The sequence below is a fragment of the Nicrophorus vespilloides genome, unplaced genomic scaffold, assembly GCF_001412225.1.
Source record: "Nicrophorus vespilloides isolate i.1.1-1 unplaced genomic scaffold, Nicve_v1.0, whole genome shotgun sequence".
In the NCBI taxonomy this organism is placed as follows: domain Eukaryota; kingdom Metazoa; phylum Arthropoda; class Insecta; order Coleoptera; family Silphidae; genus Nicrophorus; species Nicrophorus vespilloides.
In genome coordinates, this window is record NW_017100058.1 from 320,234 (window position 1) to 341,823 (window position 21,590).

The 21,590-nt window shown below is 32.6% G+C and overlaps 4 protein-coding genes across 6 annotated transcripts; 1 reads left to right on the top strand and 3 right to left on the bottom strand.

Moving 5' to 3' along the window:
* Positions 1-3,547: 3,547 nt before the first annotated feature.
* LOC108566767 (zinc finger protein ZXDC-like) lies at positions 3,548-6,041 on the bottom strand. Of its 2 annotated transcripts, XR_001891221.1 has the most exons (3): positions 4,550-6,041; positions 4,298-4,485; positions 4,098-4,186 (listed from the first exon to the last, which is right to left on the bottom strand). XR_001891221.1 is itself a non-coding variant. In XM_017926799.1 (2 exons), the coding sequence occupies exons 1-2, from the start codon at positions 5,850-5,852 to the stop codon at positions 3,921-3,923; spliced, it is 1,569 nt and encodes a 522-aa protein (XP_017782288.1). In that variant the 5' UTR covers positions 5,853-6,038; the 3' UTR covers positions 3,548-3,920. The 2 variants fall into 2 exon arrangements, 1 of the variants encoding a protein (XP_017782288.1); XM_017926799.1 differs by lacking the exon at positions 4,298-4,485 and having other exon boundaries at positions 3,548-4,186; positions 4,550-6,038.
* A 141-nt stretch (positions 6,042-6,182) lies between these two features.
* LOC108566768 (arrestin domain-containing protein 17) lies at positions 6,183-7,919 on the top strand. The gene is made up of 6 exons (XM_017926800.1): positions 6,183-6,418; positions 6,477-6,735; positions 6,789-6,897; positions 6,981-7,352; positions 7,407-7,590; positions 7,649-7,919. The coding sequence occupies exons 1-6, from the start codon at positions 6,304-6,306 to the stop codon at positions 7,777-7,779; spliced, it is 1,170 nt and encodes a 389-aa protein (XP_017782289.1). The 5' UTR covers positions 6,183-6,303; the 3' UTR covers positions 7,780-7,919.
* On the bottom strand, positions 7,850-8,800 carry LOC108566769 (peptidyl-prolyl cis-trans isomerase FKBP2). The gene is made up of 3 exons (XM_017926801.1): positions 8,321-8,800; positions 8,134-8,243; positions 7,850-8,073 (listed from the first exon to the last, which is right to left on the bottom strand). The coding sequence occupies exons 1-3, from the start codon at positions 8,468-8,470 to the stop codon at positions 7,929-7,931; spliced, it is 405 nt and encodes a 134-aa protein (XP_017782290.1). The 5' UTR covers positions 8,471-8,800; the 3' UTR covers positions 7,850-7,928.
* Positions 8,801-11,461: 2,661 nt separating this feature from the next.
* On the bottom strand, positions 11,462-21,025 carry LOC108566776. 2 transcript variants are annotated; one of them, XM_017926810.1, is made up of 5 exons: positions 20,715-21,025; positions 19,408-19,542; positions 14,670-14,791; positions 13,760-14,350; positions 11,462-11,766 (listed from the first exon to the last, which is right to left on the bottom strand). In XM_017926810.1, exons 1-5 carry the CDS (start codon positions 20,752-20,754, stop codon positions 11,515-11,517), a joined length of 1,140 nt encoding a protein of 379 aa, XP_017782299.1. In that variant the 5' UTR covers positions 20,755-21,025; the 3' UTR covers positions 11,462-11,514. The 2 variants fall into 2 exon arrangements, with proteins under 2 accessions (XP_017782299.1, XP_017782300.1); XM_017926811.1 differs by lacking the exon at positions 19,408-19,542 and having other exon boundaries at positions 11,467-11,766; positions 20,715-21,023.
* Positions 21,026-21,590: the final 565 nt, after the last annotated feature.

Here is a 21,590-nt window from a genome sequence, read left to right on the forward strand (position 1 = left end):
CTCATTTGCACAATCAAAAATTCTAATTCCATTCATAGATTACCATCAGAGCAAATGGCAATGCACAAGGCTACATGATCATCGCTACATGATTGCCTAAGACAATTTTTTTGCCAGTCTGGACCAACATTTTTTTTGTTAAGACACAGACAATGATATGTCTGTTCTCGATTTTTTTCTCTTATCCGAGCCTTTTAAAATCATTGAATTTTTGTTGAAGGATTCCTATCCTGATTGAATAGAAAGTCTTCATATAATATTGATTGCTCAACTGATCTGTTTTACAACAATTAACATGATTTTTATTTTAAAATTCTTACTTTTTTAGAGTAATTACAGTAAAAAACTTGAAAATAAGAATTAATTAATTATTTTTCTTAATTGAATTGAATGAATTCTTATATCGTAATGTGTGAGCATCATAAAATAAAAATGTTTATTTGTAACTTTTGTTAAAATTCACTTTTCCCATGTTCTTCATCGTTCGTTTTTTTTTATTCCTGCTCCCTGGAAGACGGGTTTTGTATTTGTTTTTGTTTTCACAAGAGACGTGCGCTTCACAAAATGTACTTGCTGCAAACGTGAATTTATGTGCGTTCCTTGAATCGCTTACGTTTACTCATTATGATCATACAGCACACATTATATGTGTATATTTTTTTTACACGACTCGCGAATTAAGACCCGAATTTATTTCCTGGCTCAAGAGAAGAAATGAACAAAAAGGTGCGATGTATGAAATTCTCTCCCGAATGTGCGGTATTCCTGAACGCCTTAAAAAGCGACCCAAAAATGGGCATAGCAAGTTCTCTGGTATTCACGGTAAGTTCAGTATTTACTACACTCTTTGCTGCAGAATTATATATAATCAAATGATAAATCTTTACTGCTCTCATAAAGTTTCAAAAATTATTCAAAAATCAGTCATTATGCAACAATTGTAAGGTATTAATAATTTCATTAAAGGCTTTATTAATATTTATAACTATTACTGAATAAAACGTACAAAATCCAACTGATTCTTTATAAATATAACAGTTTTGTTATATTTATCTTCTGATGCGATACTTACAAGCTTGTCAACTTAATCTATAGAAGCATATCATTTCAAGTACATAGTGTCAGCTAATATTAAAAGTTGTATTTAAATTTAAAAATTTTAAGAGTTATTTTCATAGTACAATTTTTATGTCAAATAATGAATGTCGAAATTTACGACTCAATTTTTATATCTGAATTAATAGGAACCTCAGGACCACCGGCATAAATTACATGTAAGAAGAAGTAAAAAAAATAATAATCAAATCAAGTAAAAAAAAACAATAAAGATAAAATGTAAATCCAATTTTTACTAATTCCAAGGCTAATGGTCGAAATCTCGGGATTGTCCTGAGAGCGCGCGCGAAGAGATCGAAAAATCGAAGTGACGTAAGTAGGAGGAATCTTATTAGACGGCGTGACCCTGGGACCGCTTAAGAAGGTCACGGTAATGACTAACAGGTTGAAGAGGAAAGGAGAGGAGAACATATGCGTGTGTGCACGAGGTTCGGGTCCGATCAGAGAAAAAAAATGAAGAAGAAGAAGAAAAGCCGCAGGTCGCGGACTTTGGGGTATTCAATATTTGCTGATCCTCCGGTCTGATGTCGAAGAACTTTGGCCCAATAATCGAAGGAAGGAAAAAAAATAAATAAAACAAACCAACAGGCAAAACTGGGAACGCTCTAGAATGTAATAGAACGGAGTATAAACAAAAAGTGCGCGACTAAAGGAAAACACCGGATGGACAAGAAACGCACATTAGTCGAAATTTCGTAATGTCCATTCAATGCGTTTCTTTGTTCCAGTAACTAATGGCCCCCGTCCGTTGATTAGGACGCCGTTTATCATTGATAACAATTGATCATCGTAACGTTGGAAAACAAAGTCAATGGGTCAGTTGATCCGCTTTGAGTCCAGATATCAACCAATGCCGGAGGCTTTACCTCACCAGTCCATCAAAGTATATAATGCACATCGGTAATGCAAATCCCGCCTTCCGCTGCACTGATAACGTGCTCAATCCCAAGATCGCCGCTCATGTTCGAAAACCGACATCCACCTTACATAACAAGGTCGCGCGTGTGCTCGTTATATAACCCATTATGTGTGCCTTATAAGTGCACTGTTTTTTTTTCACGGGCAAATATGATTAGTTATAAAAAAAGAAAAGAAAATAAAGAAATGCAGAGAAGCGGAGGAGACGTGATGGGTCCAATGAATCTCTGACCCATATCCCCGGTGGCCCCATTTTTGCTTTCACGTAATCGCTGCACTTTTTTCCTACTGTTTGTTTTACTTTCAGTCACACAACGGCGATGATATTTAATATCCGGCTTCGGTTACAAATCACCTTAAATGCTTTCGTTTTCAGATCTCTTACAGACATCAATCAACAATCACTATAAACACACATAATTTGATCTTCAAATATGAAATTTACGTCTTTCTGGATATTCCACTTTCTGGGGACAAGCTTTAAATGCAGCTCTCCTTCGTTAATACCTTTCCTACCTGATCTTGGACCTCCACTGTCGCTAAAGACATGCGGTTTTCTCTTTTATTATTCATCGATATCAGTTGTAATTTAAATATTTAATGATGTTGATTAGGTCCAGTCAGAATTCATTAATTACCAGTCACCTTGTACTTTAACATAACGATGATACGTAATTTTATGCACATGAATATGTAGAACCAAATCAATTCCTTCATACTTCGGTTGATCCACGAATTTAAAATCAGAAATATTACGAACAAACACCCACTATGCCATCTCATGGAAACTACTTAAATTATTACCAAAACAGATTATATAAAGCAGCGTTTCTCAAACGTTTTGGTCCGCGATTCCTATTTTGTACTTAAAAATTTGAAAGAACCCTCCGAAGGATAGGTATGTGTAGAACAGGGTTTCCCAAACTATGTAGTTAATAGATGTTCCGTGAAAACCAGGAATTTTAAATAATGACTAGATGCTTATTGAAACTATATAATCGTTTTATCAATTCGTATGAATATACATAAAAATTCTTGTTGGTTGTTTAATTTATTAAATTAAACTATTTTATAAGGTTGTAAAATCTCATATATTAGTGTAATTGGAGAAAATAATTTTGAAGTGACATATATGTTAATCATTTTATTTTTGAAATAAATATGTTTTCATTAATATTAATTAAATTATACTTTCCAGTAAATGGTGCTGAGTATATTCATCTACGGGTTAAGGTTGAACGAAAACATACTGATTTCTATGATAAATTTTTGTAGTTCAAGTTAAACCCTAAGATGGAAATACCGCACCTTTAAGTACAATTACATCGAAAGCACACTTTGACAGTTAATTTTGCGCGAAGGATTCTAATTGGAAGGACAAAAGTCCTACATAATTCTATAAACGGACAATCAAGACTAACCACATCAGTATCATAAATATAATCATTAAAATATATGGTATACACATATTTACATATAAGTGAATTAGATTCATTAGAATATATTTTCAAGACACGTAATATATATTTTTCGTTTGAATATATATATTTACACTAATTAACATTATTATTAATGGCAACATTGGAATGCATTAGCTAACGACTAAGAAAACAGAACGAAACAGACAAACCAACAAAAACATATAGTTAAACATTAAGATTCGGTGACCGCTTAAAGTACATTTATCTCACTTGGGTAAAGGGGAGTTGTTTCACAAATTATGCTCAGCGTACAAATCGCTTTTGGGAAACACTGCGATGAGAACGCTGCCAAAACTTATATTTAATAGAAATATATCATATATGTGTATATATAGAATCTTTAGAATAAGAAATCACAATTAAAAAATGGCATTAAGAAGGGAAAGGACCGGAATTCAGTTTATGCTATTCCAGATCCCGTAGATTCACCGTGGAGAAGTTATCGTTCTCCAGAAGTACGAGTGGTTCCTCTGGGAGAAGTCCTGTTCCCAACATCATATCAGATGGAACTCCTAAGCTTTGGATAGCTTGCTCAAGAAGCATCTCCGGTGTAGGTGTCTCAGGTTCTTGCTCAACGGATTTCGCTTTAGCGGAAGCTTGATTCTGCTCTGGGTGATGTTTCTTCACATGAAGATAGAGTGATGATTTGCCAAAGAAACTTGCAGAGCAAACTAAAAAGAGAACAGACGTGAGTAAACTTTTAGTAAAATCATATTATAATTGCACATTTTTAAAACGTTACAATTTCAATATTTACAAAAGCGCAAAAGGTTTAAACCTACTACTAATTTTGATTCTTTGAATGTTCTGCCCTGCCGTACATAATAAATTGAATACTTCAGGAGAAACCCTACTGGTGGCACGTCCTTGCCAGCAATGTTCACATGTCTGATTCATACTCATGTAAATAACATCCTTCAGGGAATATGATAACTACCAATTGATTGAGGCAATAAATAAAATAAATATTCTGAAATTACGTGTTAAAAATTTGCAATTATTGACTGTAGATAATTAATATTGAAAGTAATTACCTTCGCAGTTGAAAGATCGAGGTCCAATATGCGTCAGAGTATGTTCCTTCAAATGTTCAGATCTAAGGAACGACTTGTTGCACGTGCCTATAGTGCAATGGAATTTCCGTTCTTTAGTGTGGGTGCTTTGGTGTCGTTTAAGTTTACTAGCCGTAGTGAAAGACCAGGTACATTGATCATAAGTACATATGTATGGTCTGAATCCAGTGTGTTGTCTGGAATGTTCTTTTAGCCTGCAAGGCTGCTCAAATACTTTACCACAATTAGGGTAATCACATTTCAATTCAGATTCCCTGTGTGTATGTATTCTAGCATGTGATGTGAGTCCAGTCATCAGGAAGAAGGACCTGTTACAGTTCTTATGGGGACATTGGAAAGGCGCTTCCTTGCTGTCATGCGTCTTAAAATGCTTATCCCTCAAACGCGCTGTTTGGAATTTCTGGTTACAACCAGCAACATGGCATGGAAGATTTGCTGGCTTCTCATGGTGATTCTTTATGTGTATATTTAAATTGTATATGTTTGTGAATTTCCGGCCACAATTGTCCACAATGCAAACAAAATCTTTGCTATTGGTGTGACTCTCCTGGTGCCTACGGAGTTTAAACGAATTGTAGAATGCCCATGTGCAATTAGGGTAATCACACTTGAAGGGCTTATGGCCAATTTGCATGAAAGTATGTAATTTAGCTGCTCCAAATCTAGTGTAAACTAAAGGACAGTCAGGTTTTGGACAAATGTACAATCTCAGATTGGTTTCTAAATTCAGGCATGGCATGTAAGCATCTAAATTTTCTGCTAAAACTACCCTTTCTAAGGAAATGACTGGAACTTTCTGTTTTGGTATAGTGATCTGTCCTCCAAGGTCTGACAATGAAATGTACATTTCAGGGAATGGTATAACATCATTTGTGTTATTGGTTATCAAAATAAGAATTTTGCTATCATCTAGCTGGAATTCAACATTCATACCCCCTGGTAATGTGCTTTCCAAATACTTGCTCTTACATGTCAATGTCTTGAAATGCAGTTGCCTGGTACTCGCTTCAAACCCCTTCATCAAATTGGATTCCGAATCACTGAAGCCATCCAGTGTATCATTTGTATTGATCTGGTTCATAAGTGGGTCCAGCTCATTGCTGATCATGTTCGGATTAAGGCATTCATTCTTAATTATGTACTGTACCCCATTCTTGTCCAGCCACTCATCGAAGTTACCACTGTCTTCAATCAAGCTGCTCTCCAAGAAGGTAGAGTTATCGTCCACCGAGAACAGCTCCAAATCCGACTTCATTGTTGCCATTGTCTACACCTTTCTTATCAAACCCACTTCTTCTTAATCTCAATGCATTTTATTTATAAATACCTTAACCTTCCGCAACTATCGACACTGTACCACACAAACGTCAACAGCAGATGGCGCTTTAACCCATGGCTTTAACAATAAAACATCATTGATTGGTTCAAATGTTCTACAACTAATTCAAATCCTGAAAAGTTCTGAAAAAATACTAGATATGATATCTTAGCTTATACAAATATTTTTTATTTAAACCATCCAAATATAATCTGCAACTTTGGCAACAAAATTTAAAAAGTATAGTCGACCAGACAAACAGATGCGCAACGAACATCCAATAATCCTATAGGTTAACTGATCGTGCGCTTGGAGTTGTTCACATTCCTGAACATATGATGTAATTTTGTTTCGGCCTCTTTTTTCCTGCTCAATTGTTAGTCAGAAAGCCGCTAAGATGGTTCTCACAGGGTGCGAAATTAAATTAGACAATCCGCACAGCACCTATTATGCTGGCCAAACAATAAATGGCTCAGTAGTGCTTACCTTTGATTCACCTAAGAAAGTCAGAGGTAATTATAAATAGCTTATGACCAAGTGCATTTTGACACATCTTCAAATATTTTGCAGGCATTTATATCAAGATCAAGGGAGAGGCCAACACATCATTCTCTGTCGAAGAATCTCATACCAACAATGAGAATCAAACAGAGAATGAAAGGATTGATTTGTCCGGCAGTGAGGAGTATTTTAAAATACAGTATTTTTTAGTAGGTGGGCCAAGTGGTAATAATATTGAGCTTCCCGCTGGTCAACATGAATACCCATTCACTTGCATCTTACCACCAAACTTACCTTCATCTTTTGAAGGTGAATTTGGACATGTCAGGTATAAATTTCTGTTAATTACTTTATTTTCTTTTAATAATATTCAAATTCTAGGTACACAATAAAAGTAGTTCTTGACAGGCCATGGAAATTTGACCAAGAGTCGAAGCTTGCATTTACTGTTCTCTCGCCAGTTGATTTAAATCAAGTAGCCAGTCTGAGGGTAATTTTCTTATTATATTTTCATTCTTATTAAATACAAATTGTATGAAATCTTAATAATTAACATGGTTATAATTGTTTCAGGAACCTCATAGTGTCTTTATGGAGAAGTATTTCTGTTGCTGCTGGTGTAAATCCGGTCCACTGACATGTATTGTGAAGTTGCCATGCCGAGGCTATGTACCTGGTCAAACTATGTCAATTTTAGCAGAGGTGGACAATATATCAAATGTTGAAGTTGACAGTGTCAGTTTCACCTTCCAAAAGGTGGTAACTTACCATTCTCAGAGACCACGAAGAGAGACTAAAAAAAACACAATTGTGCTTGAGACTGTTCGAGTAGGTCCAGTACCAGGACATGAATCTAAAACATGGAATCAATCAATGGTGATTCCATCTTTGCCATCCTCAAATCTACTCAACTGTTCTATCATAGATCTTGACTATGAATTAATTGTATATATATTGATAGCTTTTGTATTACTATTTTACAACCATGTCTTGTTTTAGATTGAGGCTAATGTATCAGGAATGCATAGCAATTTATTAAGTAAAGTGCCTTTGACTATTGGCACTATTCCAATAGGTGCAATGAATGGAGTACCATCTATCCCAACAGCCCCACCAGCTGATGTACCACAAGACAACTCTAGTGCAATTGGTTGGGCCGTCCCAGGAAGTCTTGGTCCCAACGGTAAATCAACGTAACATATCAATTTGAAATTAATAATTAAACGATTCGTAATTTCCAGTTCCTACGTTTGAAGCAACTAGATTTGGGACAACTACTATCAAAGACTCAGCGGACAACGATTATACCCGTATGTGTAATTCCAATTATAACCCGATGTACCCAGTCTATAACTTCACAAACAATGCATAAACTTCTCAAGCTTTTGATATTAACTAACAAAAACAAAATATATATATATATGCACGGGGTTTTCTATTTTTAAATTTTCTATTTAAGTGTGTTTGTATTGGTGATTTATTTTTGAGCTTTAATATACAATATAATTATAATAAATGCATTTACAATTCATCTCTCTCCTCTATATTGAGTAGTTCAATGAAGAATATCAATGTCTCATCTGGTGGAATTGTTGGAGGGACTCCTTTTAAGCCATATGCCAGATGAGGTGGGACCACAAGCTTCCTTATTTCCCCAACACACATCCTGTATAATTAAAACAATTATGTAACAAGAGTATACAATTTAAGTAACAGCATTATTTACCCAAGCAGCCCTTGGTCCCAGCCTTTTATGACCTGACCAAGGCCCAAAGTGAAGGTGAATGGCTTAGTGGTATAGCTGCTATCAAACTCCACTTCATTCTCATACATAGCCTAAGAGACAAAGAAAAAAGTTTTTTAAAGTTAGAATATTTTTCAAAATATGAATTTGTTATTTAAAATATTCTCACCCTGTAGTGGACGTGGAGGAAGTCACCCTTTTTCGTCTTGGTTTCGCAGTTTAGAAGTCTTTTCTTGACGCCAATCTGCAACTTTCTATCATCTACTGCAAGCGCAATTAATGCGAGACTCAGAACGAGAGCGCAAATGAATATCTTCATCTTTGTAGGTTACTTTTTTAAATATTTAGCAGGACGAATCGCAGCTCTGGTTCAGCAAAGAGCGATTGGACGACGGGCGTTTCAAAGTTCAAATTGGAGATTCTCCTCCTTCCTAAATTCTTACTACTACCCTTCGTTTACTGAAAAATCTTCAGGTGGTAGTAGATGGAGAGAGTTTTGATGCAAGAATTGATGCCGTGAAGATGAGTATGTACAACGATGCGTCGTAGTGCAATGGATGGCATAAATTATCTGCCGGGATTTGTTGTTGCTGTATCGGAAACGCTGACAGCTCTATTGATTTCCCGGGCACATAAATTGTGAACATGCGTGAATAATTACCCAATTGCAGTCTGAGTTGCATATAAAGATGTTGCAAGATGCACTAGAGCTAGTCTGGTAGCATAACTACGATACTTACATTTATATAACAAATTTGTCGGTCAAATTGTTACCTTAAACTAAAACCGTACATTAAAAATATAACAAACTTTAAAACTAGACTAGAAGTATAAAGATATTTCATTTGATTAACTAATAAATCTTTGTTCCATCGGTTGCATAACAAACACGCTAAAGATACATAAACAAGTCGAACCAGTTGCATAATCATCCTCGTAATCAATACTTGAGTTCGGCAAGTTGCATTGCTGTGGAAAAATAAAGCAAATCGCTTTTGCGGCAAAGTACGTAACTAGAAGATCAATACTTTCAGTTCAGCAAATTGCATAATTAAATAATCCTTGGAAGGGTATTGCATAAGTAATGAATTAAAACATAACATAATATGCTTTTATATAGGTGCAATTCGAGTTTCTAATAATAATTAAGAATGCTAGTTTTATTTAGAACAATCATATTCCATAGAAAACAATTATTTCAAACTCACAATTACAAATCTAGCGATTTTAGAAATATTTTTAAATAAATTTATTTAACACAAACGAAGATTATTTGCTAAACAAACAAATCTTAAACACATTTACACAATTTGGACATTTGACGAAGAAAATGCAGTTGTGAGAAAATTTTCTTCTTTACCGGATTTCTCTTAAGAAAGAGCACATGTGATGTATGCGCTATTTCTTAAATGTTTCCTGTATATAAGAAGCACAAGTACTATGTACTAATTGCGTGTACATTCTGTATCTGTTGATTTGTTTTCTTTTATGTGTTGATGTATGTTTTTTTTACAATAGTGGTAATCTTCGACATCTGTTTAAAATTCATACCGCAACCACACATAACATTCATCGTGGAAAAAACAGTCTCTTCTCCGTGAGTCAGTTAGGTTTTTCTTTTTTTAGTTGTGTAAGCACTATCTCTACTTTTATTAAAATTTAAAGCGCTTTCAAGGATACATCAAACATATCAATGATGTACGCAATTATCTTTTTGATGAATGAATTTCTTCAAGGTATCTTTTTGTAACAAGTAATATCATTGGATAATTTCTACTAATATTTGCATTTTTAAGCTGATTTTAGTTACAATTTTAATTCATTACCATCTTTGTGCCAATAGAGTTCCACATATTAGTCTCTAGTTAGGAAAGGTTAATCATCAAAGTACCTTTAATTACTGTCAAAACAAAAGAGACAATTGTACAAAAAGAAGTTTGAAGTAATTAAAGCATGGTTTTAAACATATCTGTAACTATATAAGACATATAGTATTTGACAACCTATCTACACAATGTATGTTTGTATCAAGAAAAATGTTGCGAAAAAAATGCAAACGAATTTGAGAAAATGCAACCAAAGTTTCCATTTTGATATTCACAACATCTAAGTATAAATTTCTTAACGATTGTATTGCAAAGAATCACTATTTATTTATACAATTACATACAAATCAACAGAAGGCTTTACATTTAAATAAGTTCAGTATGGTTGTTGTTTCTTACAATTTGTAAATAGTTAGAATATGTAAATATTTTTGGTGACCAAATATCTAGTTTTATTTTAAATTTACATATTCACTTTTAGTACCATCTCATTTTTGTTTATAACTGGACTAGTGAAGCAATTTCAGTTTTAAATATATTAAATTTTCTCATCTGCTTTATCATTGAAAATACATTTGAATAAAATATCGTATTTTAGTATTAATACATTTATAATAAATGCAAAATTGTTATAAGTTTTATGTTTATCGTTGGAAAAGACAATGTAATGTTGACAACTACTTAAACAATTATACTTGTTTCATTTTATAATTTCTGTTTTTTATTTGTTTACGCGATTATTCGGATAGTAGTCCAATCGTGCTATAAATAAGAGAAATTGTCCGAGTGAGGGTTTAATGGCCTACAAAAGAGGTTCAATTTCCTTCAGTCTCCTCAGGTGACCCTTACTTGAAGAATCCAAGCTGTTGGTATCCGGCTTCGGTAGGAAATGACAGAGACAGACAACGGTCTACGCTACAGATACTGAAGCAATGTAACAGCACTGGGTTAAAACTAAAGAATCAGTTCGAACGAGGTCAAGGTCTCATCGAGGAGGATCTGAAATTGATCTACCGATGGAGGTCACACACCAAAATAACAAAAACGAAAAATGTACATCTATTCGAATCGGTGAAAATGCATCGAACAAATTTATTATAATTATAAAAAAAAATATACAGCCATACACGCAATCATAACAATCATAGATTTTCATTTTTTTTGGAGCTTCAATAAATAAATTATAAATAGAAAAAATTTCGTACATAAATGTAATAATTAAAATAATAATAATAATTAAAACGGTTTTCCTTCTTTCGTTTTGAGCAAATTCCAAATTTATATATCATACAAGTATGCATATATTTTATTTATATATACTGTAAATAAATACCCGCTGGTTTATTATCCTTGACTTAGAAGTATCCTACGCTAGTTTCACTAAAACTTAATGAAAATTAAAACGTTAAATAAATGAAACCAACAAAACAAATTTGGTTCGAAAATTGAACATATATATATATATATATATATATATATATATAAAAATGAAAACAAAACAAGAAAAAAAACGTTATCCTGACTTAAATCTGCGAAATCAGTCTTTGCCCGTCTGCTTGGGCGACGGCGCCGAGTCCTTTTTGTACGTCGAGAAGAACGTCAGCGCCTTCATCAGCTGGTAGCTCTTCGAGATCGGGATATTGGAGTCGTAGAGCTTCTTGGAGTTCTTGCAATCAACGTAGAACCACCAGTTGCACTTGAGGATGGTTTGATCGAAGAGCGTGGATTCCGGACACAAGAAGCTCTTCATGATTAGACCGTCGTCGGTGAGGGCGCAAACGTGGAACACCTATATCGAATAAACAAGAGCATTAATGGATCAGGAAGTGAATGTTCGATCTATCATCTCTCATTGCATTCGCTAACAGCGCCATCGGAAACGGCTCTCATAACATAAAAACGTTGCGCAATTCCTAAGATATTCCTGAATTGTAATTGGTAATTCATTACGATCATGTAATTGGTTTCCGTTCAGATGTCCTTTAAGATTCCCCTCAAGTCGATAATTACATTGATTAGTCATACTTAATATTCAAGATCACTGCATGCGTAAAAAGAAAAGAATTAACAAGAGACGACACAAAAAAAAGTCCTTCCGATCTTCACAACGCAACGAATCCGCTGCACGAAAGTGCATTAACTAAGTGCACGCAGTAACCGTAAACATAACGGTAGATCCAGAAATTGTAACCTATAAAGATCAATCTACAGAGTTTCGTAAGAAAATTAAGTGCAGTTATGCATATGAGCAAAGTAGCTGTAATTGGTGGTTGTGGATTTTTCCGTTGCGCAATGGTCTTTTCCAACCGTTGACAGCTGCAAATGGGCCAAATTGGGTATAAACAGGATGAATAATAAATTTGTCCTCCGATGTTTTAAAATACGTTTACAATTGAAATATTCATTGCTTGCAAATAAGCTATTATCGTGTACACCTCCAATTAGCCTAATTGACGTTTATCTGACAAGTTGTATAAAAATCTACTAGCAATTGTTCGTGTCATGGCATTATTGAGAATTGCCTGGGAATATACACATATTTTTTTTTCTTCACTTAAAGCGTCGATAAGTATAATAATATTTCTTCAAAATGTGAATGCGCGCATTTGGTTTAAACTATTTCGAAAGTGTGTGTTACAATAAGGAAAACATAACTATTTCCAATTCAAGGAAGTGTTATTAATATCTAGTTTATCTTACAGTTATTACTCACGATTTGCTTACGTTCTCCGATGACACTACATTTCGACTATTTCTTAAAAATATTTATTTCTATATAATATTTTTATAATTATTATATACTAGTTAAAAAAAACTAAATTAGATTCAAGGAAATATGTTTTTGAATGTAAGTTTTAAAAGAAATGAAAATAAAATGAAAACGTTTGTGTTTTCTTGCACCAGAATTTAGTCTAAGCCATGGAAAGTAAGACTAATTGCTTTTGCAACCACGAAATTTATACTTGATGAATTTCGCACTGATGAAACATGATTCCATTAAAATAATTATTATTTTGCAACAGCTTTCTCAATCAACAGATGAAACTTTTGAATAGAACAGAAACAAAAAATATACCATTATTTAGTAAACTAAAGTAAATTATTAATTCTAACATAAATACATATATTTAGTTAAATAACTAAAACGGAAAGTCAAAACGTTCATATCACTGATTCTATAATTCTGCTTGTTATTTTATAATTTTATTTTAAAAAATGCAAGTGTTATTCAAACATTTCAATTAGAAATTAAAAAAGTTGATTTGAAAACTATGTTGTAACATGTAATTATTATGATATGATAATTTCAGTTATTTGACCGAATAATTTGTGCCAATTGATTGTTTGACTTTTATTATTACAAAATATTCGCATCTGCTGTACCAGTTTTAATACATAACCAGTATCGGCAAATGTAATTGAATAAGTAAATGTCGTCTGCGATTTCAGTAGAAATTTTGGGCGGAGAAAATGAGAGGTTCCCAAGCTATGACCCAATTACAATAGTTTTGGAGACGTTCCGATTTCATTTCCGAAATATCAATTCCGTTTTTGGATTTACCACAAAACGTATATAATATATTTGTTGCTTTCCTCGGTGTTTCTTCACCGTTTAAAATTGATTGCAATAGCCTTGATGGATCGGCTATAATTAGAACCATTAGGATTATTCGGAATTTTGTTTTTGTGATCTCTCTCGTTCGTGGCCTACATTCACGCGACTGATTTCTTTCGGCAATTTCGGTTAACGGTAATATCTATTTGTTTATGTTGTCACTCACCATGCATCCAAGATCCTCGTCGGCGTAGAGTCCTGGGAAGTGCTTCTGATCGCCACAATAAAACGAGGTTTCTGGTAGTTCCACCCTGGAGGCAAAGTTGTCGTCGAAGTTTTTGTCGTAACCCACCGGGTAGTATTCACGTGGAGCATTCATGACCTTCCCGATGTTGATGGTGTGGGAATGCTTTGTAGGTCTTTGCGTTGTGGTCGTCGTCGTCGTGGTGGCAGCCGCCATCACCTTTTGCCTTAGCACTGACTCTAAAGCACTTTCTGATATGTTAGCGTTGGCGAGTATAGCCTGCAGGCTGTTGGTGTTCAAGGCCAACTCGTTTTGTCCGATGTTCTGAATGCTGGACTTCTTCATGATCATCGGTGGTTTGGTAACTGGCATCACGTTGAATTCGGGGATGGCCATACCGACTATAGCTGGTTGAGGTATAGCGTTACTAGGCTTCTTATGGTACCTAGTTGCATTAGCTTTAACCACCATTGGATGTTCCGGTGCTGGCGGTATAGGCTTGAAAGGAGGTACCGCGGCCTTAGCATCATACTGCGAGGCTATGTTAGCCGAACGAACTGAGATGCTGTTAGCCTGGAAACCGAAACTCGCGTTAATAAACCAAAATCGTTTGCGTTAATCGCCGACCTTTCCCAGTTTTCAATAATTTTAAGGTCTGCGATTGCGAGAAAAGCTTTGGAAAATGATGCGACCATTCACTCCGGGGATTGCAACCTTGATTGCATTGACCTTAACCACACTCGCGGGCAATCATACACTTATTTCTTTTTTCGTTCTTATATCATTATTCTTTGTATTGAACGACACGGAACATGTGTAACTTTTTATTTATTATTTTCTTTTCTTTTTGGTTTGTATCTGTTGAAGACTTTCGAAACATGACTTGACTTACGTTAGCTTGCTGCGCTAGAGCGGCCTGAGCCACGAATTTGGAACCCTGGGATGATCTCCTCCTGTTGATCTCGGTGTTAGAGATGGACTCCTTGAAGCCCAGCTCGTCGCCTAGGCTGAAGCCTAAGTTCAACAAAACCATCAATAGTACAAAACGTTCTAGCGATTAGTGGAAAGCTATTTTCCATGTACCTGCCTATCAGTAAATTGATAGAAGGGCATCAGGCAAAAGAGAAATCCAAAAGTCGTTTCTTTTTAATGGGTACATGTTAATTACAATTATTCACAACCAGGCAAGACGAGCAAAAGAAGAAATCAAATTATACACATATATATATATAAAAAAAAATACAACAAGAACTAAATTAATTAATTAATTAATTAAAATACTCACGATTCTGCAATGCGAATCCTGATCAACAACAACAGCAACAAAAAAACGGATGCAGTAAATTATACTCGTGTGAACAAAAATGAAATAAAACGATCGCACGAAAACGTAGTACTATAACCGAAAAAAAAAGAGGTGAGCAGAAGTTGAAATAGCGTGTGTGGAATTGCCATTAATGAATCCGAACTATTTCAAACATAATTCAAGGTTAACTAATCCAGCGTCATTTCTGCTTCTCGCTCTTGGTATTTCTTCTCTTTCTTCTTTTTTTTTCTCTCATTCCTTCTGCCTCAGTTTATTACTTTATTTTCTGACTCGCTTTATTTTTATTCATAAGAATACTTTCTTAAAGCGATTGCATGCTAAGAAACAACAATAATTTATGAATTTCAACATTAGAATACGGACAAACGTGTATAAATAATTGATTGACTACGTGGACAGATCACACGAATCGGTAATTGGACGTTTCCTTTCATATTGTTTAGATGCCACAACCCGAACGCAATTTCACGTGTTTGCTTCTTGTTTCTTGTTACCAAACTTCTAGATAAACGAGCCATTAAGTCCCATCAATTCAGCGAGACTCAATACTTGTTGTTATTGTGAAATCAATAGTGCAAAGACAAAGGAACAATTTGACTTGATATTATTACATACCCAATACAAAAGTCATGAATACACTATTAAACACAATTTTTTCGATTGTTGTCGTTAAATAACATTTCTAATTTTTGAGAAAAAATTGTCTAAATATAAATATAAAATTAGTAAATTTAGTAAAACAACTTAAATTTTAGTAAAAAAATACTAAAGAATTTTTTTTGTAAATAATAACTTTTTAGGAACATTGTTTAGTCTAATTGTAAGTAAGATAAATTCTACTGAACATTTGTATTTTCTAAGAGATGATTGATTTAATTTGACTTTTACTAAAGTAAAATTTACTAATGTAATTTTAATAATTATTCATTTAATTTAACGTTTAAGTAACTTAATTTACTTAGTTCACACAATATAAGCACAACTGATTTAAATTTTACTAAAAAAAAATGCAATATTACAAAAAATACTAATCTTATAGAAAAAAAGAGTAAATTTATGTTAAGTAATTAAAAAAAATTAAATTGCATTGTCACTCTTACTTGCACATTTGGCGTGAGAAGTACACTGTCTTTTATTTCCATTCCTGATTCATTTTTGCACTTAATTTACTCTCATTATACAAAAACGAACAATTAATTTTTACTTTTACAAGAATTTCTTTGTTTTACAAAATTTATAATTATTTTTAAATATAAATGTTAAATGCGAATCAGGTATATTTGCTTTATTTAAACACAGAAATAATTAATTATAATTAGTTATTTTTGAAAAATTCTGACACTAATAAAATAAGTTTTATTATAAATTTTATAAAATGTAATTATAATTATTTTATGTTTCAAATGCATGAATGCAAGCATGTGCAAGCGTCATGTAAAATTAATCTCTGATTTGAACAAACTTTTGTTACGTGATTAGCTGTGAATTGCTTTTGATTAGGAAGTACATCTGGTACCGCAGATGTTTGATTCTATTAAATCACCATGCTGTTGATGTATGTAACGCGAAACCGTTTCTAAACTGATGTAGAAAAATAAAACATAAAATTAAAATAAAAACGGAATGTTCTTATTAAACGCCCTAACACAGACAAAAAAAAACACAAGTATTACGATCTCGTTTATAAAGAAAAAGAAGAAATACATAAAAAGTAATGAAATTTTAGCCTATAAATACTTCTATATTGATTAACTTTGTTATCACCAAGTTTTCAAAACGATAATATTAATCACACACTCAAAAATCGACCAGTTCAAAATTATGTTACATCAGCAACAAAAAAAGATACTCAGAGATTAGACATGTTTATCTAAATTAAAGCAAGTTAATTATTTAATCGTTATTTTAAAAAGAAGTGATGAGTAAGTGAGAATTGGAAACAACAAAAAAAAATTCCTCGAAATTTCAACGCAATAGCTAAATGGGCCACAATCATTAATAACGAAACTTGAGAACGCAATGAAATTCGGTAACGAAACAACAATGCTTTCTCTTCCAAAAAATAGAATGAAATAGAGTAACCACGCAATAATTAGGAACCCGGAGTAATTAATACCTCATTCAGAAAACACTTGATTTTAACTAATATATTAACTGATAATAAAGTATTTTATGATTTACTCCCGCAACAAAGGAATTGCATTTGCGTAACGCGTTATCAAGTAACGTAACGCAACGTCATTGCATGGGGTTTATACATAAAGTATACAATGTTAAACTTTCCTAACTCTTGCGCTGGTGAATCGCGCGAAGTTTACTTATATAACGCGAAAATGATGTTAACTAACTACTTTGGTTCATAAATTTTCATTTAAATGAATGTTTATGTTTCACTTTCATTAAAGACAGAAGAAACTTTGGCGTTTCAAGGATAACTGTGGGCACAAAAGATGCAATTTCGCGTTTTTAATTTGTTTTTTTATATATTTTTCGTTCCATTAATTAAGCAAATACTAATTACGCAACGACGAGCAGATGATTCTTCCATCTCAGTCCTTGTGACCTCTAAACTAATCACTTTTAATACATTTTTTTCTATTCTTGTCCGTTTTTTTTTGCATTATCTAATTTACTTTCTAATTTATATGAATATTCACTTACGTTTATTTTATTTATTTTTTCCCTCTTTGTTCTACCATGAAATTTATTTCTTTTTATTCCAAGCGTAATTGCTTAATTAAAACTTTATTGTCTATCTTGAATACAATTGTGGATTTTGGAAGAGATATTTTTTTAATACATGTTTATTATACCAAAAATAAAGTGAAATACTTCAATTTCTGTTTCAGCAATAAATTTGGATAAATGGTTTCATTAATTAAAATTTGCTACATGCAGTATTTATGTCATTACTTTTGGCCAAGATTCAAGAAAATTTGCCAACTTGAATAGCTAATAAATTTAATTAAAATTTGTTAAATTTTCTTGATTACTGTTATTTGTTAATCCTTGTTAGAAAATTAGCAATTTCAATTATGAGAAAAATTTTCAAAATTTATAAATAAATAAACAGAAAAGATAGATTTTAAGCCAAAATGCTTATTTTTTTATATTTTCAAGTTGTTTCTTTTACTTTAGATTTTTACTTTTATATAGGACAATTATATATTTTATAAATTTATCAATTTTTTAATAAATTTTTATGATACAATCTAATTACTAATTTTCCAGATATTTTGTCCAGAAAAAATTTAACTTATTTGAAAATATATAAAATATTTTTAATTATTTCTAGAAAATCTACTTATAATTAACAATTTTATATTTTGCTAATTGTATCATGTTTAATCAAGCGATAAATTGTTGTTACACACTGTACTTACATTACGATTCAACGAAATTATTTCTAATTTATATACACATTTGCAACACAAATGTTACGTTTCAAGTGAACACAAGTCTACTCTGAAATTTATTTAAATTTTATTCAAATAATATGTGTCACATTTTCTAATTATTTCAATCAGATTGCGCCGATTACGAAAAAAATTACAATAAAAAAATCTGGCAAATAAAATTATTAACGTCCTTGCAACTAATCGTAACCTTCTTCAATATTTTAAAACTCTAATTTAAGAGAAGTAACAGAATCAAGAAACTAATAATAATGTTCATAAACAAAAAAAAAACTATCTTCGCAAGGTTATGGCTTAAGGGTCCTTCCTGCATGGAAAGGTCACATTCGTTAAAATAGAAACACAGTCGACTAAGCTTATTTGGGACAGCCGCTTATTAGGAAGAAATCCTAATGAACGTAAACAAATAACAAATGGAAATAGAACTTCGGATAATTGGAACAAATATAGTAATACCGATGTGTATATGTTTGGTTGAAGATCAGAATTGCATTGCAGCTTCCGCAATTCTCCTGTATATTTACATAATAAATGAAAAAATCCATAAGTAAAGGGTCGATAAACCCTTTGCAAATGTATTTTTTTATGTTTACTATAAATTTTTAGTTTACCTTACAAAAAAGAATAATAAAATTAAAAAAAAATAATAACAACAGCTACTTCTATGTACAAGTCTCGCGATGATTAATGTGTGGGGTATGTATGAGCGTCTGAGTGTTTCTTCTTGTGGTTGTTTAGTGGTGAAGATGAGTCGTTAATGAGGGGGTAAAAAAAATGTAAATGATGAAAATGAAAAAAAAAAACAAACTAAAATTAAAATTATGAAAAAATACAAAAAACAAACAATGTATACATGAATATGAATAGATAAGAGCAAAGAGTTTTACCAAGGCTAGCATGTGCTTTAACACCCCCAAGATTTCTAATTCGGAAGAGGCCGGATTTCTTAAAAGCACAGTTGAGTATAAATCCGAAATCTGACTCCAGAACACAGGTGGCTCGGCCAAGACGCCAAGTACCGCCTGCAACCAATCAGTTAGTTTTTCATTTGTAAACTTGGGGAACACAAGATTCCTCGGTCGAAGCCACAGTTCCCACAGAAGAAGAAGATTTCTTTTCAAAATCGTAATAATAATAAAATTAACAAAGTTACATTGACATTTCGTTGCGTAAATTAATTTCGTGTTGCATCTCACCCAAAAAAAATATATATAAATATTAAAACGTATAATAATAAAAAAATATATATGAATATTAAGAGAAGGTCAACTGGGAGAGAACGGGGCTTCGCCAAGGAACTACTATATTTACAAAGTCATCGTATTTACACGGGAAATATGTATATGGATGTGGATATAGTATACGTAAGTATTCTGTAGGCGAGGAACTTTCTTCGCAGATCTTCTTATTCTTTCGTTTTTTCTTTCTTTCTTTTTTCGAGGGTGGGTAAGTGTGTCGAATGATGAGTAAAAATTGGATAAGCGGTACCGCACTATTTGGCACCACGAGACCCACTGACCCACATTAGTCTCACCCACAGAATAATCGTTCTACTAATATTATTTAAAGAAATCAACGCTACTACAAGGAAACAGAAACATGGATAAATAAATATATATATATATATAAATATAAATAAAAAAAATAGAGAAATAAATAGAATTAAATTAGAAAACAATTCCGATTTTGGTCAGAGTAATGATCAGAATCTGGGGCCGAGTGTTGCAAGTCCACTTTCCCCTTAATCATCCCTAGGTTGAACTTCCATCATTCACTTTTTCATCAAATTAGCCTTTAATGGGACCCAATTGCGGCACGATTACGCGAATAGAGATCTGTACGATACGAACTGTACAAGAGTAAATATTTTTTTGTATGACCTTCGCGCAATAAAAAGAAATATATATATATATAATATTGCTAAACATTAATTTCTGTTTCTTAATAAAGAGAATTTACATTGCGGAGTATAAATAATTAAAAACAGTAAAAGGATTAAAAAAAAAAAATTATTTTTTAAGAAAATCAAAAATTTTGTTTTTTTCTTTGTGAATTTTTGGATATTGAGGGTTTTCCGTTTCGTATTATTTATTAACTGTTAATCAATATTTATTTACAGAAACTTGTTTCATTAGTAGATCGACTTGGATGAAGTAGGGATTGGATTTGTGTTGTGTACAAAGGTTTTACTTACATATCACGAGCAGGAAGAATAAGGCACTGACACATTTCATTTTTAGTTCACTTTTTTGTTATGATATTTCTCGTTATTTACTTGGTTATTTGTGTGTGGTTTTTCTGTTGGAATTTGCGTTTCGTTGGGCGCGCGTTCGGTTTAGAAATGCATGACAGGTACTCCGTGCGGTGTGGTGCTGTGGTACCGTGGTACTGGTTACTGGTAAGTGGTACCCAACACATGGGTAACAACTTGTTGCCCCCGAAGAACCAGCCTGACCCAGTCTTGACAACCAATCATATACTAACGGTATCAAGTGCGTATCAATCAGAGTCCTTCTTGCGTGCATACAGACAGGGTGACCGTTTCATCACACACCATCTTAATCTTAAATTATATACCCATTAAGATATTTACATTTTATTTTACTTCGCTCATTTTGCAATTACATCAAAGGTTTTTAATTAACAAACAAAAAATAACATTGATTGTTGCGTTACCATATATATTTTTTATGCAATTAATATTGTTATAGTGTGCACTTTTTACATGCATAATTTAATTACAATCTAATTGTAACCTTGTTGCAAATAGCCTTTTTCGTTATTTCACATTTACATAAACTCTTTCCCTTAGATCAAATTATAAAATAATATTTTTTTTTGCTTATAATTATTTAATTTTTGTAACAAAATATATTGTTATAACGGCAATTTTAGATATAATTTTCTTCAAAAAGTAATTTATGAAAAATTACATAAAAAAATTGGAAATAATTTAAAATAATTATTAAATTTTGTTAAAAAAATATATTTTCAACATTAATTCTAAATTATAACAAATTTATTAGATTAACTAAATAAATAAAATGAATATCCGGTTAAAGTAATCATT